We start from the raw sequence: 23,266 nt of genomic DNA, 5'->3' as shown, positions 1-23,266 counted from the left end.
CAGAGGTGGTTGGAGTTTCCTCTGGAGGCAGGTCACTCTTGGAGCCTGCGGTTATGAGGAGAGAGCCAGTTTCAGATTCACCTGGATGACTGCATGGCTAATGGCTGCCTTGTTCCTGGCCCGGGCCTTTAAATAACCTCTCTGACCTCAGCAGCCCGGTCCAATCGAAGCTGCCAGTGCTGGTCACAAGCCAACCAATCTAAAAAAGCATCACTGGCTACCTGGGCCCGTGAGCGGGGCTTCCCGCCCCAGCCCCCAGGGGACCAGAGCATCCACCTCCGAGGCACCAGGCTTTTGTCAAGTAGACAGGGAGGGAGATCCCTGCCCTGAGGAATTCAACACCAGCCTCTCATGCTGGCAGAGACAGATTTCTGGAGAGGAACACAGACGGTGGCATTTCTGCCACACCGAGCACATGTTAAGATGCTGCACCTGGGAAGCAGCTGACTCCAGCATGAACTGCACCAGAGTTTATTCAAGCACATTAATAACACATGTAGATGCACCAAGTGAAAGCTACCAATGGATAGTGGTCTATAAATGGATTAATTTCACTACTTAGTCTTTTGTTCCAGAGACTTATCACAGTACTTTTATATTTCTATAATCACTTTAACAGGTTTCTCCATTCTATGAGCTTTTGGCTCTGGTAACAGTATCTCTCTTTCACTTTCCCCATTCTTCTGTAAAATAAACTAACGTATTGTATAACCCTGGTTATGCAACTTTGTTTTCCAAGCTTTATTGGTATGGACACAAATTCTCATTTTATTCTCTTCCACCTTAAAAAAAGTGAATCCTTCCTATTTAGTAGTTAGCCACATTCACATATAAAATTTTCCTGACAATTTTTCTTTTATTGTTGACTGCCTGCCTCTGACTTTCTTCTGATCAGTAATGGACTGAAAAAAACTGTTACCACTTAGAAATTATAATGGCCATGCTTGATACATAAATACATAAATAAAAGTTATTATATCATTTATTTAAATATTGTCCATTTTAAATTCCATACATCCAATTTTGATATACTGGATTCAGAATAAATCTGAGGCTATCAACTACTAATATAATTTATTTTTAACATTATAGTTACTGTCCCTTGTTGTATGCAATAACGTAGTGGAACTGTTACAGTAAAAGCTCTGTTATTCGGCATCCCCTGGGAATGGGGGATGCCAGTTAATCAAATATTCCAGTTACTCAAATGTGCACCATCTGGTGCACTCCCCAGCATCAGCGTGCCGGGAGACAGGGAGGGGGCCCCGTGCAGGCTGCTTTGCCCCACGCAGACTGCTTTGCCCTGGGCCGTGGGCCGAAGAAGCAGCGAAGAAAAACTCGGCTTGCAGCGGCGAAACAGGAAATCCCCCAGAAGTGGTACTTCCAGTTTTGCTTTTCCCGCATCCCTCAGATGCCAGTTAATAGAGTTTTCCAGCTAATTAAGTGCCGGTTAACACAGCTTTTGCTGTTTAACATTTAGTGCAAAATTTTGGAATCATTAACTTTTACAAAATGAGTATTGGACTAGGTCAGCATACAAATAGGAAGTTGTGCACAAAAATTCATTATTCATATTAGAAGTAACACTGCATCTTCAATAGCACATATTTTTATTTCTTATAATACCTAATTTTGTTCATATTTGAGCTGCTGTCCATCTCCACAAACACGCATGGAAGCTGTAAGGCCCTGCTGTAACCAAGTAATCACTTCCCCTGTAATTACCCGGGAAACACTGAATGGAGCTTGCCCGGGGACCGACATGCAAGGAAGCTCCATCGATAGGGAGGATATCAGGAGGGTCACTCTCGCGGGAGCTGAGGGAGTAGTTCTCTTTCAGTGTGACAGTAAGTTGAGAGCCCCAGTAGGAGGACTCAGATGCCTGTACACTAGTGCCAGGAGCATGGGGAACAAGCAGAAGGAACTAGCTCTCCTGCTTTCCAGTGGCCATTACTATCTAGTATGGATTATGAAGATCTGGTGGGACTCCTCATACAATTGGAGCATAGCCATAAATGAATGGGAGTGTGGGGCCATTGCTCAACAACTTAGGACAGCTAGTCACCAGCACTCAGGAGAAAACTGAACTCCTGGATGACTACTTTGCTTCGGTCTTCAACTGGGCCAAGGGGAAAGTCATGCCAGATAGAGTACAGAATGAGCAGGGTTCAAATGACCACCTTCCTACTATTGCCTTAGAACTGGTGTGTGATCAATTAAAGGAACTGGATGTATATAAAAGTCAGTAGGACTGAATGAACTTCATCCGAGTGCTGAAGGAGCTGACCAAAGTCACTGCAGAACCCATGGCAAAGATCTTCAAAAACTCATGGCACTCCAGGGAGGGCTGGCCCCAAGGACTGAAAGAGGGCCCGTGTTGTGCCCATCTTCAAGAAAAGAAGGAGGGAGGACCTGGGTCATTATAAGCCAACTAGCCTAATGTCTATCTCAGGGAAAATCCTGGAAAAAATCATTAAAGGAGCCTATGTGCAATAGGCTTGCAGAAGGTAGGATTCTGAATGACAGCCAGCATGGCTTCGCTGCAGGCAGATCTTGTCTTACCAACCTCATCTCCTTTTATGATCAAGTGACTCAACTCTTGGATAAGAGAGGAGGTTGACATTATATACCTCGACTTCCAAAAAGCTTTTGATCTGGTATCCCACAATGTTCTTGCAAGAAAATTGGAAGACTGTGGGCTTAACTGCGAGACAGTCAGGTGAGTAGGAAACTGACTGTGGGACAGGACCCAGAGAGTTCTAATGAACGGATCTGTGTCATCTTGGTGGAAAGTGGCCAGTGGTGTCCTGCAGGAGCTGGTGCTTTGTCCAGTGCTATTCAACATCGATGATATGGATGTGGGGGTGAAGACCTCACTGGCCAAGTTCACAGACGACACAAGTTATGGGGAAGCATGGTAACACTTGAAGATAGGCTGCAGATACAGGCAGACCTAGACAGGCTTGCAAGTTGGGTGGACTGGAATAAGATGAAGTTCAACATTGAGAAAGGTAAAGTGCTCCACCTAGGGCAGAACAATCCCCTGCACACCTACAGGCTTGGCAACACCAACCTGAACAGCACTATGAATTAAACAGACCTGGGGGTAATAATAGATCACAGTAAAAACATGAGCCGGCAGTGCAGCGCTGTAGCCAGCAGAGCTAACAATACTCTGACACACATCACGATGCATCTCCAGCAAAACAAAAGAAGTGATTCTCCCACTCTACTCGGCATTGGTGAGATTGCAGCTGGAGTACTGCATCCAGTTCTGGGCGCCACACTTTTAATAGGATGTGGTAAAGCTTGAGAGATCCAGAGAAGGGCCATCCGTATTTTCAGAGACTTGCGTGGCAAGCCATATGAAAAAAGGCTAAGGGATCTCAGACTCTTCGGCCTGAAAAAAAGAAGGCTGAGAGGAGACTTGGTAGCAGCTTACTGCTACATCAGAGACGTACATCAAGGGCTCGGTGAACAACTGTTCACCAGGGCACCCTTGGGGAAAACTAGGAGTAATGCACAAACTCCTGTAAGACCATTTCAGGCTTAACATTAGGAAAAACTACTTCACAACTAAGGTGTCCAGACTGTGGAATAAGCTCTCTCCAGAGGTGGCACAATTGCCTACCCTGGAAACCTTCAAGAGGAGACTGGACTGGCATCTTGCTGGGGTCACCTGACCGCAGTTGTCTTTCCTGCTTGGTGCAGGGGGCTGGACCTGATGATCTTCCAAGGTCCCTTCCAATCTATGACTCTTCGGGCATGTCTACACAAGACGCTACTGTGCAGTGGTTACTGCGCATTTATTTAGTACTTGTATCATCAAATACTAAATAAATGCACAGTACCTGGAGTGACTGTACAGTAGTGCTGGTGAACACCTTTAAGTGACACTATTGCGCAGCAGCTTAATAATACTGCACAGTAGCATATTAGCACTGTTTGTGTTGTGATGTGCTACTACGCAGTACTATTCGGCTACTGCAGAGTTAGCATCTTGTGTAGATATGCCCTTGGTGTAACTGTCAGCTGCAGATAGCTTGCAGAATAGTCAGCTTGCAGTAGTAGTTACAAATAGGAATGTAATTTTCAGTGGCCGTGTGCTTGAGACTAGTCTTTAATTTGAATACGAGTCAAGGATTTTTGTGGGTTTCCAGAGGCTGTTTGTGAGTTCCAACATACTCATAAGAATAAAATCCTAACCCCCAACTGGACATGTGTGCAGACACAAACATAATGTTTCAGTTTTTCCATGCTGCTTATGACTGCAAGACAGTTTTATATCCCATTCAAGACCACACTACATTTTATATTGGCTATATAGTTTTGCTAGCTGCCCTCCACACGTTCTGATTACACCCTGCTATCACATAATTCATAAACAAATTTCTAGAGTCAGGACAGTTAAGTCAGATTTAAAAATGGCATCAGTTGGTGTATTCATTGCAACAATATTGGTCAAAGAGACTCATACGTCTCCCATGGCAGGGGGTCGAACTTGATGATCTGCTCAGGTCCGTTCTGACCCTACCTATTAAAACTATACGTGCCGTTCTTTAGGAAAATTTTCACTGCATCACTTCTCTTTGAGACAAGAAACTACTTATGTGTTTTGATACTACATGAATATTCCCAGGCTACCACCCCCGCCTTCTTGATGTTTGCCTTCACAAGTAAATCACCAGGGATCCTGGTTTTCTCCAATTAAAAATTACAAATTCTCCGATTAAAAACCCAAAATCCGTAATAAAAATTAAAGACCCCCACAGCCCCCCCCAGTGCTGCTGGTGCCCCGCATTCCCCCCAACAGCCTCCTCAACCCTTCTGATGCTCCTCACTCCCCCACAACAGCCCCACAGACACGCAGACAGACACTGACACTCACCCCAGCAGGTAAGTGTGGGCGGAGTAGGGCAGGGGAAAGGGAAGGTGCTGGGGGAGGGCAGATCAAGAAAGTGGGGAGCATGCCCCTGCGACCACTCCCAGGAGCAGGGCCAGGGTGCTACTCTGCAGGCTGCACGTGCACTGGCTGGCCTGATAGGGTGTTTGCACATGGAGGCTGACACCACAACTCTGCCACTGCACCCTGTGCTACCATCCCACGGCCACGACACGGCTTTGTGGGCCAGTGGTGTAGGGTGCAGCAGCAGCAGTGCAGGGGCGGCCGCTGTATGAAGGCTACATACGTGCCACATAGCTGGGGAGGGAAAGGGGGGCTCACATGCAGTGACTGCCATTGCACCGCCACTTATGCCCTGTGACCAGCTGCATGGCTCTGCAGTGCTGCAGGGTGGCAGGAGCAGCATGCCAGCTGGGGAGGGAGGGGCTTTGCGGGTAAGCAATGAGGGATGTGGTGTAGTAGCGCCCGCCATGTGTGGCCTACACACATGCCGCCCAGCCAGCTGGCCAGGGGAGGGGGAAGAGGGGCTTGCATGCAGCCAACTGCACAGCTCCGTGGCCACAGCTCTGCAGTGGTGGCAAGGGATGGTGGCTGTGGGGGGCAGGGCGGGGCTTGCATGCACCAGCTGCTGCCATTTACCTGTGGAGCTGTGCCAGCAGTGGTGGCTGCCATGTGCAACGCCTCCCCACGCCACTGCTGCGACTGCAGACCCATGCTGGGCACTCCAGACAGCTGCAAACCCCTGATCCCTGCTGGAGTGGCTGGCTATATACCGGCGATTCCCTGCCCTCCACCCCTGCAAAAGCCCGATCCTCACCAGTATAAAGCCAGGCACTATGGCAGAGATCAGGGGTTTGCAGCTGGCTGCCTGCACATAGCCCAACTGGGCTCGGTGTCTCCATGCCTCACATATAACTGGCCAGGCACTCGGGCCAGCTGCAAACCTCGATCCCCGCCAGAGTGCCCAGCTTTACACTGGTGATCCACACCACCCCACCCCGCGCAAACCCCCAGTCTTCACTGGTATAAAGCCTGGCATTCCGGCAGGGATTTGGGGGTGGGGGGGGTTGCACAGGGGAGGAGGGAATCACTCTCCTCCAGCCCTGCCCCACAATGCCACAGCCCCCACAAGCCCCACTTACCTCTTCACAGGCTCTAGGAAATGGAGCTTGACCCAACACTTGGGACTAACTAAATGCCTCAGGCCCTGCCCTTCCCCTTTTCCCTCCCTCTCCCCCTGCCCCTCAGGACAGGGTTGGGGCTTTCCTACCTCTTTTGCAGACAGGTCTTGCAGGCTGGAACTCAGCCAGCCTGCAGAGCTTTGCAAAAGCAGGAAAATCCGTGTTTTCTCTGCTAAAGACAGGAAATCCACAGTTTTGTCCATGGGAAATGGAAAACCCAGATCCCTGGTAATCACTGACATTACCTGGATACGCACATTGTGCATACCTGCTCATGAAGCAGTTTCCTGGGTAAAGCAAGGAATATAGTCAGAGTATATTGTCTGGCAACAAAAGTGGAATAGCAAGTAAGTTAGTTATTTATGCATTGACAGACAGGCATTCAGTATGAGGTGGTAAGTCTTCATTGCAAGGGACTTAGGAAATATGACTTAATTTCTTTAATAATGACAGCCTTATCTTGTGCTAATTACTACTTAATATTAATACTACAATTTTATCCCCCCACCTGCAACTCACTCATAATATGATAAAAATGTAAGTGGAGAGCTTTGTGGGTGATATCATTTACTGGACCAACTACTAGGGCTGTGCAAGGCTTTCGACACAGCTTTGGATCCGGAGAAGCTTCGGACGCTTCAGGGTCCGAAGCAGCACATCCGGGTCAAAGCGCTGGCCTCGTTAGGCTTCCCGAAGCAGTTCGGAGCCGCCTCAGAGCCACCTCTGAGATCCGGCCATGGGGTATAATGGGGAAACAATAAAGTACCTATAACTTCGTTGTTTTTTGTCCAATTTGGATGAAATTTTCAGAGATGGTAGACTCTACAGAGAGGATGAAGCCTGCCAAGTTTTAAGAAGATCGGTGCAAGGGTTTGTGGGGGAACTGCCCCTCAAGCTGCAGACAAGCAAAACTGGTGCCATGAATGCTTGTGGGACTGACTCTGTTTTGGGGCGGGGAGCGGGAGCTGTTGTGTTCCCAGTTACCAATCAATCAATCAATCAATCAAGAGTCACTCAGGGACCAGGGACCAGCTCAATACACAGGACCTAGCTACTACATAACTTAACGAGCATCAATTAGCACCTACAAAACCAGGCTAAGGAGAGGAAAGACTCAATACAGACAATCAACTGCCCCAAGACAGACGCAGTCTTAGCAAGAGTTTTGCCTGTCAGCAGCTAGGGGTGCAGGGCCCCGGACTCCCCTGCACCGATCTCCTTGACAGCTGCCAGGCATCACAGCAGGGGCCACTAATCCTGCAGCTGTCACCCCGCTGTGCCTGAATCAACACACGGTCACCCATGGCACGAGTTTTGCTTATCAGCAGCTTGAGGTGCAGGTCCCCTCAAACCCCTGCACCAATCTCCTTGAAACCTGGCAGGCTTTGTGGCCTCAGTAAGAGCTACCAGCCCTGCAGTTTTGACCCCCCTGTGGTGTGACGCACAGCTGTGACATGTTTGGCTTTCAAGAATTTGGGGTACAGTTCCCCCCAAATCCCTGCACCGATCTTCTTGAAACTTGGTAGGTTTCATGCTTTCAGCAGAGGCTACCATCCTTGCAAGTTTCATCCAAATCGGACAAAAAACCAATCAAGTTATAGATATTTCATGGATTCCCCCGTTATACCCTATGGCCAGATCTCCGAGGCAGTTCCGAAGCTTCGGCCGGATCAAGGTGGAAACCCGGTCCGGAGCTCCGGATTGGATCACGGCCATCCAAAGCAGCCAGATCTGAAGCCAGATCGGATCGCTGCCGACTCGCACAGGCCTACCAACTACATAGTTGGAAGGGATATAGATGAGCATCTGGGTACCAAGTACCCTATCCAAAAGCTCAAAGCAACTGTTTAGTCATGTCCACCATCCCTTTGCCTTTTGTATCTTTTCTGCATCATCATTGCTGGACATCACTAAGTAGTGATCAAAACTCAGGGGGTACCCCATGATCAGGAATGTAAGTTTTCCTAGGGACAAACAGCAACAGCACATATTTGTGCCACTGTTAGTTGTCCCCAGGCATGCCCCTGCATATATGCTCTGGTGTGCAGCAGATTGCCCCAGGTGGATTAGGGAAGAATGAGGCCAGCACCTGGGCTGGCCCCAGTAGTCTTACCTGGGGTCCTGGTAAAGGCTGCAGCGGTGGCGATCCAGCCAACACGGATCTGGCCAGCCAGGCTTGTTTCGGGCAGTGCACTCTGCATGTGCTGTACTGCTTTCCTGCAGGTTTTTTTTAGATTTCCTGGTATACAATTTTGCCACCACGCTGCAAATAAGCAGTGCAGCTAACAGATCCATGTGCAATACATGGTGCCTCAAAAGACTTTGAGGCATTGCAAACAGTTCCACCTACTATTTTTCCATACTGCAATCTTTACAATCTTGTTCGTAAGGGGTAAAGACTAGAGGCAGTAGAAAGAACAACCAGAAAATATCATCCTGAAATTTATTTTTGGAGTTTGGTGCCTTGAGTATTAGATAAAACATTTTAACTTAACATGCAATTTAGAAATGCTACAGGGATGTCTGGATATTAGATGATTACACATAGATGAGATTAAGTTAGATAGTTTTCAAGCACTAACAGATAATAGCTTGCTCATGCCACTGAAGTATGATCTTTCCCTTTCACTCATTAGTTCAAAATGTAGAGGCCTCCTACAGAAGTTGCATTCAGCTGAAGAGTGTGGCTTCAATTCCAGACCAACATCTTTCCACGTAGCCAGCAGTTTTTCTGTTGAGAGGAAGAATATATTCAAGAATACTCACTTAGGGCTTTACTAAACATTCAGTAATCTAAACACTTTCCAACCTTCAGGCAAGTAATCCCCATACTGTCTTGCATACCACCCCTACCCCTGAGATAAGACAAGCACCTTGTTTCAGGAAGGCAGAATGTGAAAAAACATTCTACCTCTTCCCTAAGTTGGCAGCAGTTATGAGAGGTTAACACTGTGCTTTGCGCCTGCTGGTCCCGAAACCAATGACAGCCATTTTGGCAGCTGTTATAGCAAAGTCTCCTTGCTTCTAATTCCAGCAAAGAACAGAAGCGTCCTCACTTAAGCCATGCATCCTAGTTCTGGAGGGAGAAACGCGCATGCAGCATGCAAATAAAGTAATTGTGATGTTTACAGAAGTGAGGGGTGGCAAAAAGAGATATTTAGCAGAATTTATTCTTACACTAAAGTAGGGTAAGGTGTCAGGGGAAGTTGGTTTCTACTTATATTCAGCTTGAGTAAGATTAAGAGTACATAGTTCATTAAAAAAATGGACCAATTACATTTTTTGAATGCCCAAGGAAAAGAAAAAGCAGTTAAGGGTGCTAGTTGCTACTTCTTAACCTGTATTAAAAAGGGTAGTCAGATTTCCACAGCTCTAAACTGACTTTGTGGCTGAGAGGGGAAGAAAAAGTAAGGAATCCCAGATACTGCTTTCACACATAGGTACTTAATAGGGAGAGGGAAGATAAGTTTTTATCAGCTAGAAGGTTCTGCTTTTCATCTGATCATCAGAAACTGTTGAAGCAGGGTCCTGCTTTTCGTGGAGATGTGGGACTTAAAAATTAGTTCAACATAAGAATGCTTACACACTGTCATAAGAAAGCAATACTTTTCAAAAAGAAACTTTAGAAGGTGATAGAGGACTAGACTAGTATTACACAGAAATAAATTGTTTTCTTTCAGCTTGAACCTTAAAAATGAGTGCCACTACTTTTTCAAGGCAAGATCACAGACTGTTTGGTACTTTTTTTTGTAGAAGACTGAGTACGGGTGCACTTTATAGACTGAGAGTCTGCTCTCAAAAGGCATTTGAGTGCAGTGTTCTTAGGATCATAGGAAAGTATGGCTGGAAAGGACCTTAAAAAGGCATCTAGTCTAGACCCCTGCTCAAGGCAGGGGTCTAGACTAAACCCTGACTAAATCATCCCCGACTACACCATCCTAGCCAAGTGTCCAACTTACTCGTGAAAATTTCCAGGGGTGGAGAGTTCACAACTTCTCTAGGTAGCCTGCTTCAATACTTGACCACCCTCATAGTTAGAAAGTTTCTCCTAATCTCCAACCTAAGTTTCCTCTGTTGCAGCTTGAGGCCTTTGTTCTTAGTTCTGTCCCTTATGACCACAGAGAAAAAAAAACAATCCTCCTCTCTTATTGAAGGCCACCCCCTCAATCTTTTCTTTTCTACAGATTAAGTAACTTTAACTCTTCTAGCCTTTCCTCCCAACTCATGCTTCCCAGGCTTCTAATAATTTCTGTTGCTCTCCACTTTACCCTCTCTAATCTGTCCAAATCCTTCATGAAGGGTGGACCCCAAAACTGAACATAATACACTAGATGAAACCTCACCAGTGCTAAATAGAGCAGAAAAATCACTTCCCTTATAGATTCATGGATTGTAGGGCTGGAAGGGACTTCAGAAGATCATTGGGTTCAGCTCCCTGCACCAAGCAGGAAAGACAACTGGGGTCAGGTGACCCCAGCAAAGTGAGTGTCTAGTCTCCTCTTGAAGATTTCCAAGGTAGGCAACTGCACCACCTCTGGAGGGAGCTTATTTCATAGTCTGGACACCCAAGCTGTGAAGAAGTTTTTCCTAATGTTGAGCCTGAAACAGCCGTCAAAGAGTTTGTGACCATTACTCTTAGTTTTCCCCAAGGGTGCCCTGGTGAACAGTTGTTCACCGAGCCCTTGATGGGGGTGGGGGAGGGGGGGGCGGGGGGGGGAAATCAAGGCTGCAGCAGTGAGGGAGGGAGGGAATGGGGCTGGGGCTCACTAGCCGGGGGTGGGGAAGGAGGGTGTGTGACCCCGACCTGTGTGGCGCAGGGCAGGCTGCAGCTCTGGGCTGGGGCCAGGGTGAGCGCAAAACAGAGGCACGGCTTATCCGGCAGCTCCCACCGCTCGCCAAGGAGGGCATTGGGGAGGGGGTGCCCCCAGATCTGCCCAGCCAGGAAGAGCCTGGCGCCAGCCTGCCCCATGCAGATCCAGGGGCACATGTTGCCCCCCCCTCCATATGCCATCCTGGAGCCACCACATGAGCACCGGACAAACCGTGCCTCCATCCCATGCCTTCCCTGGCCCCAACCCCACACCCTCCCTCACAACAGGGGCCTTGATCCCCCCCAGCACACCTTCCCTTTCCCCTTTCCTCACACCAGACTTACCAGCTGCACACAGCACTGCACGCTGCTGGCTCTGCTCCTCACTGCCTATGTGCTGTGCTGCAGCTGCATGCACACATGGACGTTTATTGGAAAAATTATTGGCCCCATCGGGCTGATTTCCGATACAGAAAATGTTCTTTATATTGGTGCACCTCTAGTATTTGTAGATGCAGCTACTTCATCACAAGAGCAGGATTTTGTCCTTGTTGAATCTCATCTCACTGACTGCAAACCGTTTTCCCAGTTTATTTAAGGTCATTCTGGATCTTTGCCTTGCCCGCCAGTTCACCCAATTTGGTTTTATCACCCAAATTTGTTAAGCAGGCACTCAATCCCATCATTCAAAACATTAACAAAGATACGGAACAATACCAGACCCAGGACAGATACCTGGGAACCCCACCGAATACCTCTTCTGACTGAGCAACTAATGACTTACTGCTAAAGTAATATGATCCAACCAATTATGTAATCACTTTATAATACTTTCATCTAGTTAATATTTCCTCAACTTGTTAGTAAGAAGGTTGTGCAAAAAGTCCTTCTAGAACTCAGCTGCCATATACTCTACTCTCCCCCACCCACAGAAGCTGTCACCTTATCATAGAAGGAAATCAGATTGGGCAGGCATGACTTGCTCTTAGGGAATCTATGCTGCCTGTTCCTGATCACTTGTTCTTCTCTAGATGCTTCACAATGGATTCCTTGGGGACATGCTCCATGATCTTTCCAGGAGCTGAGTTCAGGTAGATTGGTCTGTAGTTCTCTGCATGCTCCTCCTCCTCCCCTTTTTTAAAAAGAGGGCACTATCTTTGCCTTTCTACAATCATCCAGAACCTCACCCAACCTCTGTAAGTTCTCAAAGAGGATAGCTAATGGCTCTGAAGTTACCTCAGTGAATTCCTTCACTGAGACCTTCCTGGACCTGCCAAGTTGAAAGCATCTAACTTCTCTCAGTAAGTCCTAACCTGTTCTTCTACCACTGTAGGTGGTTTGTCTCCTTCCCCACCTTTAATGCCAACTCTTAGGATCTGTTCACTCACCAAGGAAATAGCTCATCATTTGAGGTGTGTGATGAGGGGTAGGGGCAATACGCAGAAGCTCTTCTCCACGAGGAACTGTGGGATAGTTTATTGCTTGGACATAGATGCTGTGCTGGCTCATTAACGTGTCACATATTTCAGTATTTTTAGCAGCATCTGCAACCTAAAATTACACAAATACACACACAAAAAAGTCAGTGCAAAGGTGGTGACTGGAAGCATGCATGCTTTATTAATAAAATATACAGTATAAGCAAGTTTATAAATCTGAGTAGGTGCAGCTTTCTTCAGAAGCTGAGCCAGCTTAAACCCAGAACCAAAACATGAACTAACTTGTTCCCCCTTCCTACACCACTGTGTTATAGGAGGACACTATTAAGTAGGAGGGTCAAAGGACTTTCATCTAACATCCTTTCTAGAGTGGTGATTCCCAAAGGGTGATACAAAAACAAACAAACAAATAAATAGGGGTGCACCAATAGAGATCTTGGGGGCTGATACCAATAGCCAATTTTTAAGGAGGCATATCAGCTGATACCGATCTGATTTCCGATACAGTTGTGTGCAGCTGGTAAGTCTGCTGTGGTGAAAGGAAAGGGGGGAGGGAAGGGAAGTGGGGGGGCAGATCAATGCCCCCCACGGTGAGGGAGGGAGTAGGGCTAGGGTAGGTGCTGCCCAGCTGGGGTAGGGCAGGTGCGGGAAGGAGCCACAGCTCGTCCGGGGGGCGCAGGGAGGGAAGAGGGAGCAGGGAAGGGGGGGCAGCTGATGTGTGCTGCTTGTTGGGGAGGGTACCGGTGGGGGGTGCCCCCAAATCTGCACTGGGCAGACCAGGCAGGCTACAGCACTGTGGCTGGGACGGGTGGCTACGGGGGGCTGCAGCCACCCCCAAATTTCACCGTAGCACCCCTCCCAGTGCCACCGCAGCCTGTCCTGAGCACAGTGCAGCACAGCCCCTGGCCCCAGCCCACAGCTGCAGCCTGCCTCACGCAGATCCTGGGGGACACATCCATCCATCAGCCACATCAGCCCAAAAAAGCCAATTGCTGGTAATATCAATTTTCCTTTTATTGGTCTCGACACAATATGGGCCGATGTATCCGTGCACCTCTAATTTTAATATGGAAAATGTGTGCCCCAGGTATCAGAAGTTTGGGAAGCATTCTTATAAAGTATATTCACCTTCTCAGCTTCAACATTTCAAACCCTTTACTGGGCAGAAAAGGTTCTACTTCCACAGAAGGTTCAGTATAAAATAAAAATAGGAATAAAACTTGTATAGTGCATTAACAATGTAAATGCCAGACAGTTTTCCATGTACCCGTTCTTGCTGTGAAATGTTTCACACATTGATGTTAGTACACTCCCATCTTCCCTCATGTCAATGACCAACACACCCAAACATTCAACTACAGTCTTCATCATTTTAAGCTAACAGTAGGCCAAGTGTGGCTTACTATTTGTGACTATTAGAATAGGCTTCTACTTGTCAGATAACATGCATGCAAGTTTTTGCAGCTATACACAAAGCAAGAACTATTTGGAGTAAGTACAAAGGAAATATTTTAATCTTTAAAATAGTTACCCTGATTGGAATGATGTGACTAGGACAGTGTATTACAGGAAGTCCAGCATCCATCAGCATCTGTCTCATAAGCTTAACATTGCGTTGGTGCTGGCGTCGAAGAACTTGCCCCTCTTCACTCTTTAGAGTTCTGACAGATGCTAGTGCACCAGCTAAAAGCATGGGTGGCAGCGATGTTGTGAAAATGAAGCCAGCAGCATAGGAACGTATGGTATCTATCAAGGATCTTGTACTGGCAACATACCCTCCTACACAACCAAATGCTTTGCCTGGGGAGAATAAGGGGGGGAAAAGAAAAAGACACCACACTTGATAAGGTACTTCATACAAGGTACGAAAAGATTGTGATTTGGTGCCCTATGACAGTTTCTCAACCAGTGGGTTGCAAGAATATTTGAAAGGGTTGTGAGCAGGTCTTCAGAAAAACTTGTGAAAGCACACTTTTCCCCTTGCAGGCTGGCAGCATTCCAGCTTGCAAATGGCTGCTTGGGATAACTGGAGGCAGCAGGCGCATGCACATCTGCATGCGCAGACACACATAGCCAGCATACAGTGCATGCGCCTGTGTGCCTGCCTGCCGATGCTTGGGACAATGGCCGGGCGTAGGGCTGCGGCAGGGCAGGGGAGCAGGGGAAGGAGGGGGTGATCCTTCGCAGGGGAAGCTGTGTGCATGGCCCGGCAACATGGGTCTGTGCCCATACACACAGGGGCCCACACTTGCTGCTCACGCTCTGGCCTGAGCAAGACAAAGGCAGCTGTGGGCCCCCTCTGGCAGGGCTGGGGGAACAGGGGACTGCGGATTGGGAGTGAAGGGAGGACAGCAGGCACCACCAGGGCCAGGGGTACATGGGTCAGGACAAGCCATTGATTTTAGCAAATGGGTCCCAGTACAAAAAAAGGGTGAGAACCACTGCCCTACGACACTATGAATGTAGTACACAACAAGTTCAATGTTATGTTAGTTCATCCAGAAATCAGTTTGTAGTACAATGCAACGTTAATGCTATGGCACCCTGAAAGAGCTGGCCTTGCCTACAGCTTTTTGTGAAAAAGCTAACTAATTAAAGCAGAAGCGGCCCTCGTGTGGCCGAGATCTAGACAGTGGGGCTTCTGATAGGCTGGAGAACCCACCACGAAGTGGCAAGGCAACAGGTTGTTGGCACAGCTCCAGAACCCAGGAGTCCCACCCTGCTTTCCCCCCAGCACTGACAGTAACTGAAATCCCCCAAACTTGGTGGTGTGGTGAATTGTGGTGATGGCATTCACCTCCTGGAATCTGAAGCCACATCAACACGGTGGCTTTAGCAGCCCTACAGGCCACAATTTAACCATGGGCTGCCACTCAGATAGCACCATACTAATGCATATGGAAGGGGTGGAGGGGGAAGTGAGATGACACTGCCCAGGGCACATTTACACAAGATACTTTACTGCATAGTAGAGCCAATTACTGTGCAGTAAGCATCTGCATCTCCATGTACAGATGCTTACTGTGCAGTAATTGGCTCTAATCGCAAATACATTTGCTGTCTGCAAATGCAAGTAGCAAATTTACTTGTGATTAGTAACTGCAGTAGCGCAGGTGTAGAACCCTGACTGGGAGCAAATGTGCTCCTGGTCAGATGGGCAACAGGAGATTGCTTCCTGCCCCCAGCAGCAGGGAGCTCCCAGCCCCAACTCTGTGGTCGCAGGGCTGGTGCCAGGAGATCCTCATCTCCTAGCCTGAGCTCCACAGTTGCAGGGCTGGTGCTGGAAGCTCAGGCTGGAAGAAGAGGAACTCTCAGTCCCTGCTCCCAATCGAGGGTTGGGAGTTCCCTGTTGGTGGGGACTTTGTAGCCTGTTCCCTGCTCAGCTCTGTGACTATGGAACAGGCTTTCCAGCCCCCACCCAGCAATAGTGGAGTGGGGGCTGGGAACTGTCCCTTGTCAGAGGCAGGTCCCAGCCCTGTGGCCAGATCAAGCGAGTGGCTTGGAAAGAGGTAGCAGCAAGCCCGTGACTGGGCAGGGAAACTCTGCTAGCTGTCCCACGAAAGGATCATGGTAGGGGGCTGAGACCTGCCCTTCCTCTGCAGCTCTTTCCAACTCCCCTGCCCCCAAATCAGGGAGCCAGGACCAAGAGCTCCCTGCTGCTGGGGCAGGGGGGACATTTACCCATCTGGGCTCTGGTGGTGGAGCCTACCCTGGCAGCAGGCAGCCCTCTGGGGGCAGGGAGCTATATCTCAGCCCCCACCAGGAAACAGCTATCTCCTGGCCTCACGATCCCTGTCAGCTCCCCTCGGCTGCTGCAGGGAGCTGGTGCAGGACCAGCAGGGGCAGGAGAAGATTGCTGCCATGAGCAGCAAATCTGCTCCCAAGACCCTGAATGTGTAGACACCTACCCCGGTCAGTTTACTCTAGAGAAATTTACTGTACAGTACATTGATCCTGTATTAATTTGCATATGTAGAAGTGTGGCAAGGGAGCAACTTATCCTTTTACTACCAAATGCAAAAAATTTTTTGAAAAGGGAACAGAACTAGTAAGTTTTAGAAAATTACTTTCGGCTCAGTAATAAGTCTGAACCTTCAGATCCATCTGTCCTCCACTCTCCCAGCTGTCTCCCCACAACACTTACTTGGCAATTAGAAACATGCAGTTTTGCTTCTATGTTCCAGTTGCACTTCATGTGTTTGAATGGTTATATGCAATGTGCAATTAGCATGTTAGGGTATTAAAAAGTATTTAGGCACCAAAACAAGCCACAAAATGAAACCAAAATGCCTACTGTACTATCTGTTGATTCTGAGTTCTATTTTGTAACAGTCTGAGATCTGACAAAAAAATATTGTTAGTCTTCACTATAAGGTTTCTTGGACAGGGGCAGGAGGAAGGGGAGCTAAAAACATGGGTGATAGGGATGTGAAAATGAAGCCAGCGGTATAGAAACATAGGATATTTATCAGAGATATTGTAATGGCAATCTCATTGCAGAATTTCCTTCTCCTTGATATAATTCTCTCTTACATAGGGGAAGTTATTAAGCAGAATACTGTATTATTCTCATAAGAATTTACTGTTGATGGTAGCACATTAATGCCATTTTGCTAGCTTATTAGCATAAGTCAGTGGTTGTCAACCAGGGGTATGCATACCCCTAGGGGTACTTAAAAGGGTCGTAGGGGGTAGGTAGAACTCTGTATGCATGAATGCAGCTGCAGCGCAGCACACCAGCAACCAGGGGTGCAGCCCAGCCACATTGTGGGGGGAAGGAGTGGGGCTGGAGCTGCAGCAGGGGCTACCCAGCTGGGGTGAGCGTGGGACTGAGACACGCAGGGGGAACGGCGGCTCCCACTGCTACGTGCACCCTGGGAGGCTCATGCTCCTGGATCTGCGCACGGGGTGGGGTGGGCTGCACCGGGCTGTTCCCAGTGGGTGCTGGGCTGGACCAGACTGCACTTGGGGTGGGCAGTGGCACAGAGAGGCTTATGGGGGGCTACAGCAAATTTTGGACTGGCTGCAGCCCCTCCTGTAGCCCCCCCCCGCCTCCCAGCACCACCACTTCCTGCCCAGAGCCCAGGCCGGCCCAGCCCCTTCCGGGAACAGCCTGATGCCACCCCGGCCCCAGCCTACCACGCCTTGTGTCAGGGCCGCTGCAGAGACCTCACCTGGCAAGTGGGGATGCTCCACAGCTCTTGGCATTCTCCGCCTTGCAAGCAGCTGCGGTGCCTCCTGGGGAGTGGCTGGGAAAGGAAGAGGTGTGGTCTGCGGCTTCTGAGCCCTGAGAGTGGCGCCTGCAGCCACCTGAGCCGGAGTTGCTGCCACATGTGAGTGTCTATCTGGGCCAGGCCAGGCGGGCAGCACCAGGGCAGCTGCTTGGGGTGAGGTGGGGCTTGGCTTGGGCTGGAGTCCCGGGCTTGGCTCTGCCTGTGCTGTGCAACACTCGGGGTCCCTTGTGCTGCCCAGGCAGGCTCTGCCTGGCCTCTGCCCCAGGAAGGGGCTGGGCTTCTGGCATCACTCCACACCTGCTCTGGCCAGCCCCCTTCGCCTGCCCCATGTGCTGCTTCCTTAATCTGCTGCTCTGTTTCTGCTGCTTCTACTGTGCTCCCTCACCACTCTGCTTTCTGCTCCCTGCTACCTCCTCAATCTACTGTGTCCCCCAAACAAGCTGCCAGTGCCACTGACCACCCTTGCACCACAGGATGGCCAACTGCTGCTGCTCCACTCCCTCCTCAAGGGGCCTCAATCTGCACTGCCCCCCTTGAAAACATGAAAAAAATATAAAGGGGTACATGAGGTGAAACTCTGGGACAGAAGGAATACACTTGTTAAAAAAGGTTGAAAACCCTTGGCATAAGCTAATCAAGTGCCCTTTTTAGTCAGATGTTCAGTCACATCATATCATGTTAAGGTCTCATCTTTTGTTGAGATGTTCCCGGGAATTGATCCATTTGCTCTGACTAGCTTTGAATCAACTTAATTTTGTTGAAGTGAAAGCTTTTTTTTTTTTTTTTTGAACAAGAACATAATTGCATGCATTCTTCTAAGTAGGAGGCAACACACACATACCAAGTGTTCCAGATATTATGTCCATTTTATGCATAACTCCATCCCGATCTCCTATGCCTCCACCTCGAGCACCATACAGCCCAACAGCATGCACTTCATCTACGAAGGTGATTGCACCATGTTCATGAGCCACATCGCACAGTTCTTCCAAAGGACAGACTGCACCTAAGATAACAACAAACCCCCCCCCGCAAAAAAAACTCCTTAGAATCGCAAGTCCTTGCTTTTTGATTGTACACAGATTTCAAGACTTACTAAAATGTTAAAAAACAGAAATTCTTGGGCTGGTGTTCGACAGCAACACCCAGGTCTCCTATAGCACAGTTCAATGAAGGTCAGTACCACTTCAGTGTTTTATGACATACATGTTGAGTAATATTATTCTTAAAAAAAATAAAAATCTTACCATCCATTGAGTGAACAGTTTCAAAAGCAACTATTTTAGGAATAGCTGGATCTGATTTTTTCAATAGTTCTTTAAGATTATTGACATCATTATGGTAAAATATATGTTTCGGTACTCTGCTGTTTCGAATTCCTTGAATCATGGAGGCATGGTTTCCTGCATCTGAGTATATCTCACAGCCTGAGGGCATAACCATATATGAATGAAAGAGGCAATTTATTTTTATTAATGAGCAATTAATATTTCCATTCTTAAAAAATATATATATATATACATATATATATATATACACACACACACACACACACACACACACACACACACACACACACACACACACACATATACACACACACACATATACATGTGTGTGTGTGTGTGGTCATTGGGTGAGTGAAATCATAAATCACACTGTATGAATCTGTTTATGAGCTACCATAACCTCACATGTGGAATGCCTTTCCTCACCACTTGTCTCAATCCTAGACAATGTAGCCCAAACAGAAATTAACAAACTCTTGTTTCCAATGCTTTTTTTGCATGCCTGCAGAGTACTGAAATATGAAAGTCACCAAAACTGGTCCACACCACAATTTTTTTGGCTGCTAAAACATCCTGCAAGAGAATCAAGTATCAGAGCTTGCCGGACTATATTGCCGAGTAATGTAATGTAGATCATGTCAGATCTCACCTGGCAACATTTTAGCTAAAGTGAAAAGGGTAGAATCATTAGCAACAAAGCAAGATGAGAACAATAATGCTGCATCTTTTCCATGGAGATCAGCTAATTCTTGTTCCAAGTCAACGTGAAATTTACTTGTTCCAGAAATATTCCTAGTGCCTCCGGCTCCAGCACCATGTTGTTTCAGTGTATCCCTAATTAGATGCGTTAAAAAAAAAAAAAAAAAAAAAGCAACATTAATCCCATTTTAAGTATACTGGGATTGAGCAGCATATGAACAATATGGGGAAAAGCCATACAATAACAAAATTCTCCTTACAAACTTCATAAATAAAACACTTGATATGTGCAAGAAGTATTTGTTTGTTCACCATCTGAAAAAGGTTTTTGAAATTAACTAAATAATGAACTGATGAAACTTCTCTCAACTAGGGGTGCATCAGTATATTAGTCCATATAATATCAGCACTGATAAAAGGAAAATTGACATTACTGGCAATCGGCTTCTTTTGGCTGGAGTAGTCAATAAGGTCACCCATAAATGCTGCATGCATGTGCGCACCTGCAGCATACACATGGCCAGGAATGTAGTCCGACAGCTTGGAGAGCAGCGTCCGGCAGGTAAGTCTGTGGTAGGGAAGGGGTGTGGGGCATTTGAAGCCTACATGGTGAGATACAGAGTGGGACAGGGGCAGGCACTGCCCAGCTGGGGCAGGGTGGGGCATGGGACAGAGCTGTGGGCAGCCACTGTGTGCACCCCTGGGGGAAGCATGTGCCTCCTGGATTTGTGCACAGGACGAGGGCAGGCTGCCTGCTGTGGGCTTGGGGCTGTGCTGGCCTCTTTCCAGTGGGGGAGCTGGGTGGCGGCACTGGAAAGGGAGGGCTATGGAGTAGGCTACAGCCACCCCACCCCAAAATTCCCTGCAACCCCCCCCTCAGCACCACTGCTGCCCGCCCCACCCTGAGCGTAGCCCTTGCCCAGGCCCCCCCACTGGGAAGATGCTGGCACAGCCCCTTGCCCCGTGCACAAATCCAGGGCAGCTCTCCACACCCCCTGGACGAGCTGCCCTCAGCTCTGTCCTATGCCCCACCCCACCCTGGCTGGGCAATGCCTGCCCCTGCCCAAGCCCCACTCTCTCCCTCACCATGGGGGCTTCTATTGGCCCTCCCATGCCTCTTCCCTCCCCCATAGACTTACCTGCCAGACGCTGTTCTCCATGCTGCCAGGCTGCATATCAGCGATTGGATCGGTACTGGCTAATATGGCTGGCTAATAAATTGGCCATTGGTATCAGCCAAACGAATCTTTATTGATGCACACCTACCCATAAAGACTAGTGTCAGTTCTCTAGCTCTGCCTCTAAAAAAGAATCTTAAAAGAATCAATCATTACCTTCAACTATTTGTACTAAATATTGAGAAGTATTCAAATCTTGTCATATGTTCTGTCTAGTTTTTTGGAAGCTCCTAAATGACAAAATACAATGCGGGGGGTGACAGATATTTATTATAATTACTTAATATTCAAAACCATGATTGCTCCCAAGTTTATATCCCTGAAGCAAATATGGCCAGCTATGGCAAATATTTAAGTGTTAATTCTAAAGAAGCTTGCATGTATACTTGTAGGTCACTGTATACCTTGCAATTATTAAAATTTAAAACGAAGTAATACAACTGCTTACATAACTGCTCCACACACTCGACGGTGGCGACTCATCCCCAGATAATCATTGCTGCACCAAACAGACACCTCTTTTTTGAGGGAATCCGAGTAGTCATCTGCCATGGGAAAGACCTGTGCCTTTCGGTTCACTGTTTTGAATACTCGATATGTGTGATCCTTTTTTTTCTCATCAATTTTTCTTTCAAAGAACTGATCATACTGGAAGGTAGACACAGCTAAAATAAGAGAGAAGCTATTAAATACACAAGAGTAGGTAGATGTTGAGCATTAACGTCTGGATGGAGCAGATACGGATTTGCAGAATTGAAAGCTGCTTCACACTTACTTTGCTAGTAAAGCAACAAGAATAATCCTTACATTTTGGCAAGTTATCCTGCAGCAGATGAGATACTCTCTCTGGTCTTTGCTTAAGCATAATATCCTGGAATTTCTTCATAAAGTGATTTTGCTCTTCTCCATCAGTCTTCCTGTTTATTTCAGTGGAATTAACTAATGTTTTGGCAAAGTCAACACCTTTGACAAATTGAAAAGAAACCAAGCGAATTTAAACACTATCTGAACACGAGGCATTTTTGTATTCCAGTTGAATGGAAGTTATAAATCCAATTAGATGATCTTATTACTTTACATTTATCCCCAAGATAAGAGATTGTTTTTAAAAAAAGCTGCATTAACCACTGAATAACACTTTTTGCTAACCAGTAAGCTACCTTGCATGCATATTTGAGCCATGATAGAGCTTCAGGTATAATTTGTTTGGACTAGTATTTCGGTTTTTTCCCCTCCCTAACAAACATAATGATTCATTTTCTACATATTATTTTTCTAATTGAATTCTATTTTTTCCAATTACTGTGCAGATATAGAATTTCAAAATTTAGTTTTACTAACTAAAACCAAAGTGTACTATATAAAAGTTTATTTTGGGTTTAGTTTAAAAATGCAGTTCTGGTAAGGGAACAGGTTGTTTCTAGATGCCAAATTGGTCAACCTAAGTTCTTATTTATATAAGACAAAAGAAAAAGAATCCCGCCCCCAAAAAACTCTTACACACAAACAAGATTCCCTGCAATTTCAATTCAATTTCTCAAGTCTGGAAAAGTCAGTGAACTGATTAAACAGAATAATTCAGAAAAAGAGATTTGTTGCACCTGCCATAATAACCAGCTTTAGTACTGCAACTCTTGTTACAGATGATTGTGCAACAGGGTCAGGTGTTGGACCTCTAAGGAAAGCCAAACAAGAAACCTGTATTACTTGTTTGTTTTTTTAAATCCAAACAAACCCTCAACATTTGGCAGTTTTCAATTTTTCCTAAACTGACATATTTGCATTTGAATCCATTATCTTAATGTTTCTGTTAAATCAGGAGACAAAAAGAAAAAAAAACCCCAAAACGTAGTAGCTGGTGCAATACACCCTTTCCTCAAGACAAATCTTGATCAAGAGAAGTTAAGTAGTTCATTTGACATAGTGGTATATAAGTAGCCATATAAGTAGCCAGAGTGCCAAATACAGTGAGGGGACTTTGTTTTGACCAAAAAACAAGCATTTTTCTGTTACTTGAAAAATCTCTGTCCAGTTGATGTAGGTTACCAGAAGACAAATCGATGAGGCCCTCATCAGATTACATAACCACTTGCATGCATTTGAGTACACCTATGCATACATCCCCATCTTGTTACAATTGCTTTACTTTTTTGCTTTTCATTTTCCCACCTCAGGCTTACAAATTCAACTGGTTTAAAACAAACAAGCAAACAAAAAAAAAATCACTATTTTCCTCAGATACCACATATGCCTCAACATCCGGGGTGGGCAAAATACAGCCCACCAGGCACTTTCATCTGGCCCATGGGCACCCACCAACAAACTGTACCCTGCCCAGCCCTTCTGCCCGTGAGGGTGAGAGCGAGGCACCACGTATACACACATCCCCCAACATACTCTATTGTGCCTCACTCCCAACCACATGGGCAGAAGAGCCCAGCCCCACCAGAAGCAGCTTCTGGATGGGGTTGCTGCTGCTGCCACTGCCCCAAGGGAATCTGCTTGGCTTCCCTGGGCAACAGGTAGGGAAGTA

General features: G+C 47.1%; 1 protein-coding gene across 3 annotated transcripts in view; it reads right to left on the bottom strand.

Moving 5' to 3' along the window:
• Positions 1-8,513: 8,513 nt before the first annotated feature.
• The window catches only part of ALAS1 (5'-aminolevulinate synthase 1), a 19,616-nt gene continuing 4,863 nt past the window's right edge, over positions 8,514-23,266 (bottom strand). For all 3 annotated transcript variants that reach the window (XM_006028264.3, XM_025209661.1, XM_006028265.3), the window contains exons 5-12: positions 21,541-21,696; positions 21,182-21,398; positions 19,506-19,690; positions 18,815-18,994; positions 18,409-18,573; positions 13,865-14,133; positions 12,283-12,445; positions 8,514-8,815 (exon numbers count right to left, since the gene is read on the bottom strand). In XM_006028264.3, the coding sequence (XP_006028326.1) occupies positions 8,655-8,815; positions 12,283-12,445; positions 13,865-14,133; positions 18,409-18,573; positions 18,815-18,994; positions 19,506-19,690; positions 21,182-21,398; positions 21,541-21,696 (1,496 nt within the window). In that variant the 3' untranslated portion in view covers positions 8,514-8,654. The remainder of the gene's footprint in view (positions 8,816-12,282; positions 12,446-13,864; positions 14,134-18,408; positions 18,574-18,814; positions 18,995-19,505; positions 19,691-21,181; positions 21,399-21,540; positions 21,697-23,266) is intronic.

Source organism: Alligator sinensis, unplaced genomic scaffold (genome assembly GCF_000455745.1).
Source record: "Alligator sinensis unplaced genomic scaffold, ASM45574v1 scaffold487_1, whole genome shotgun sequence".
Lineage (NCBI taxonomy): Eukaryota > Metazoa > Chordata > Crocodylia > Alligatoridae > Alligator > Alligator sinensis.
Note: the sequence above shows the minus strand (reverse complement) of the source record. Positions and strands in the feature narration are given on the sequence as shown.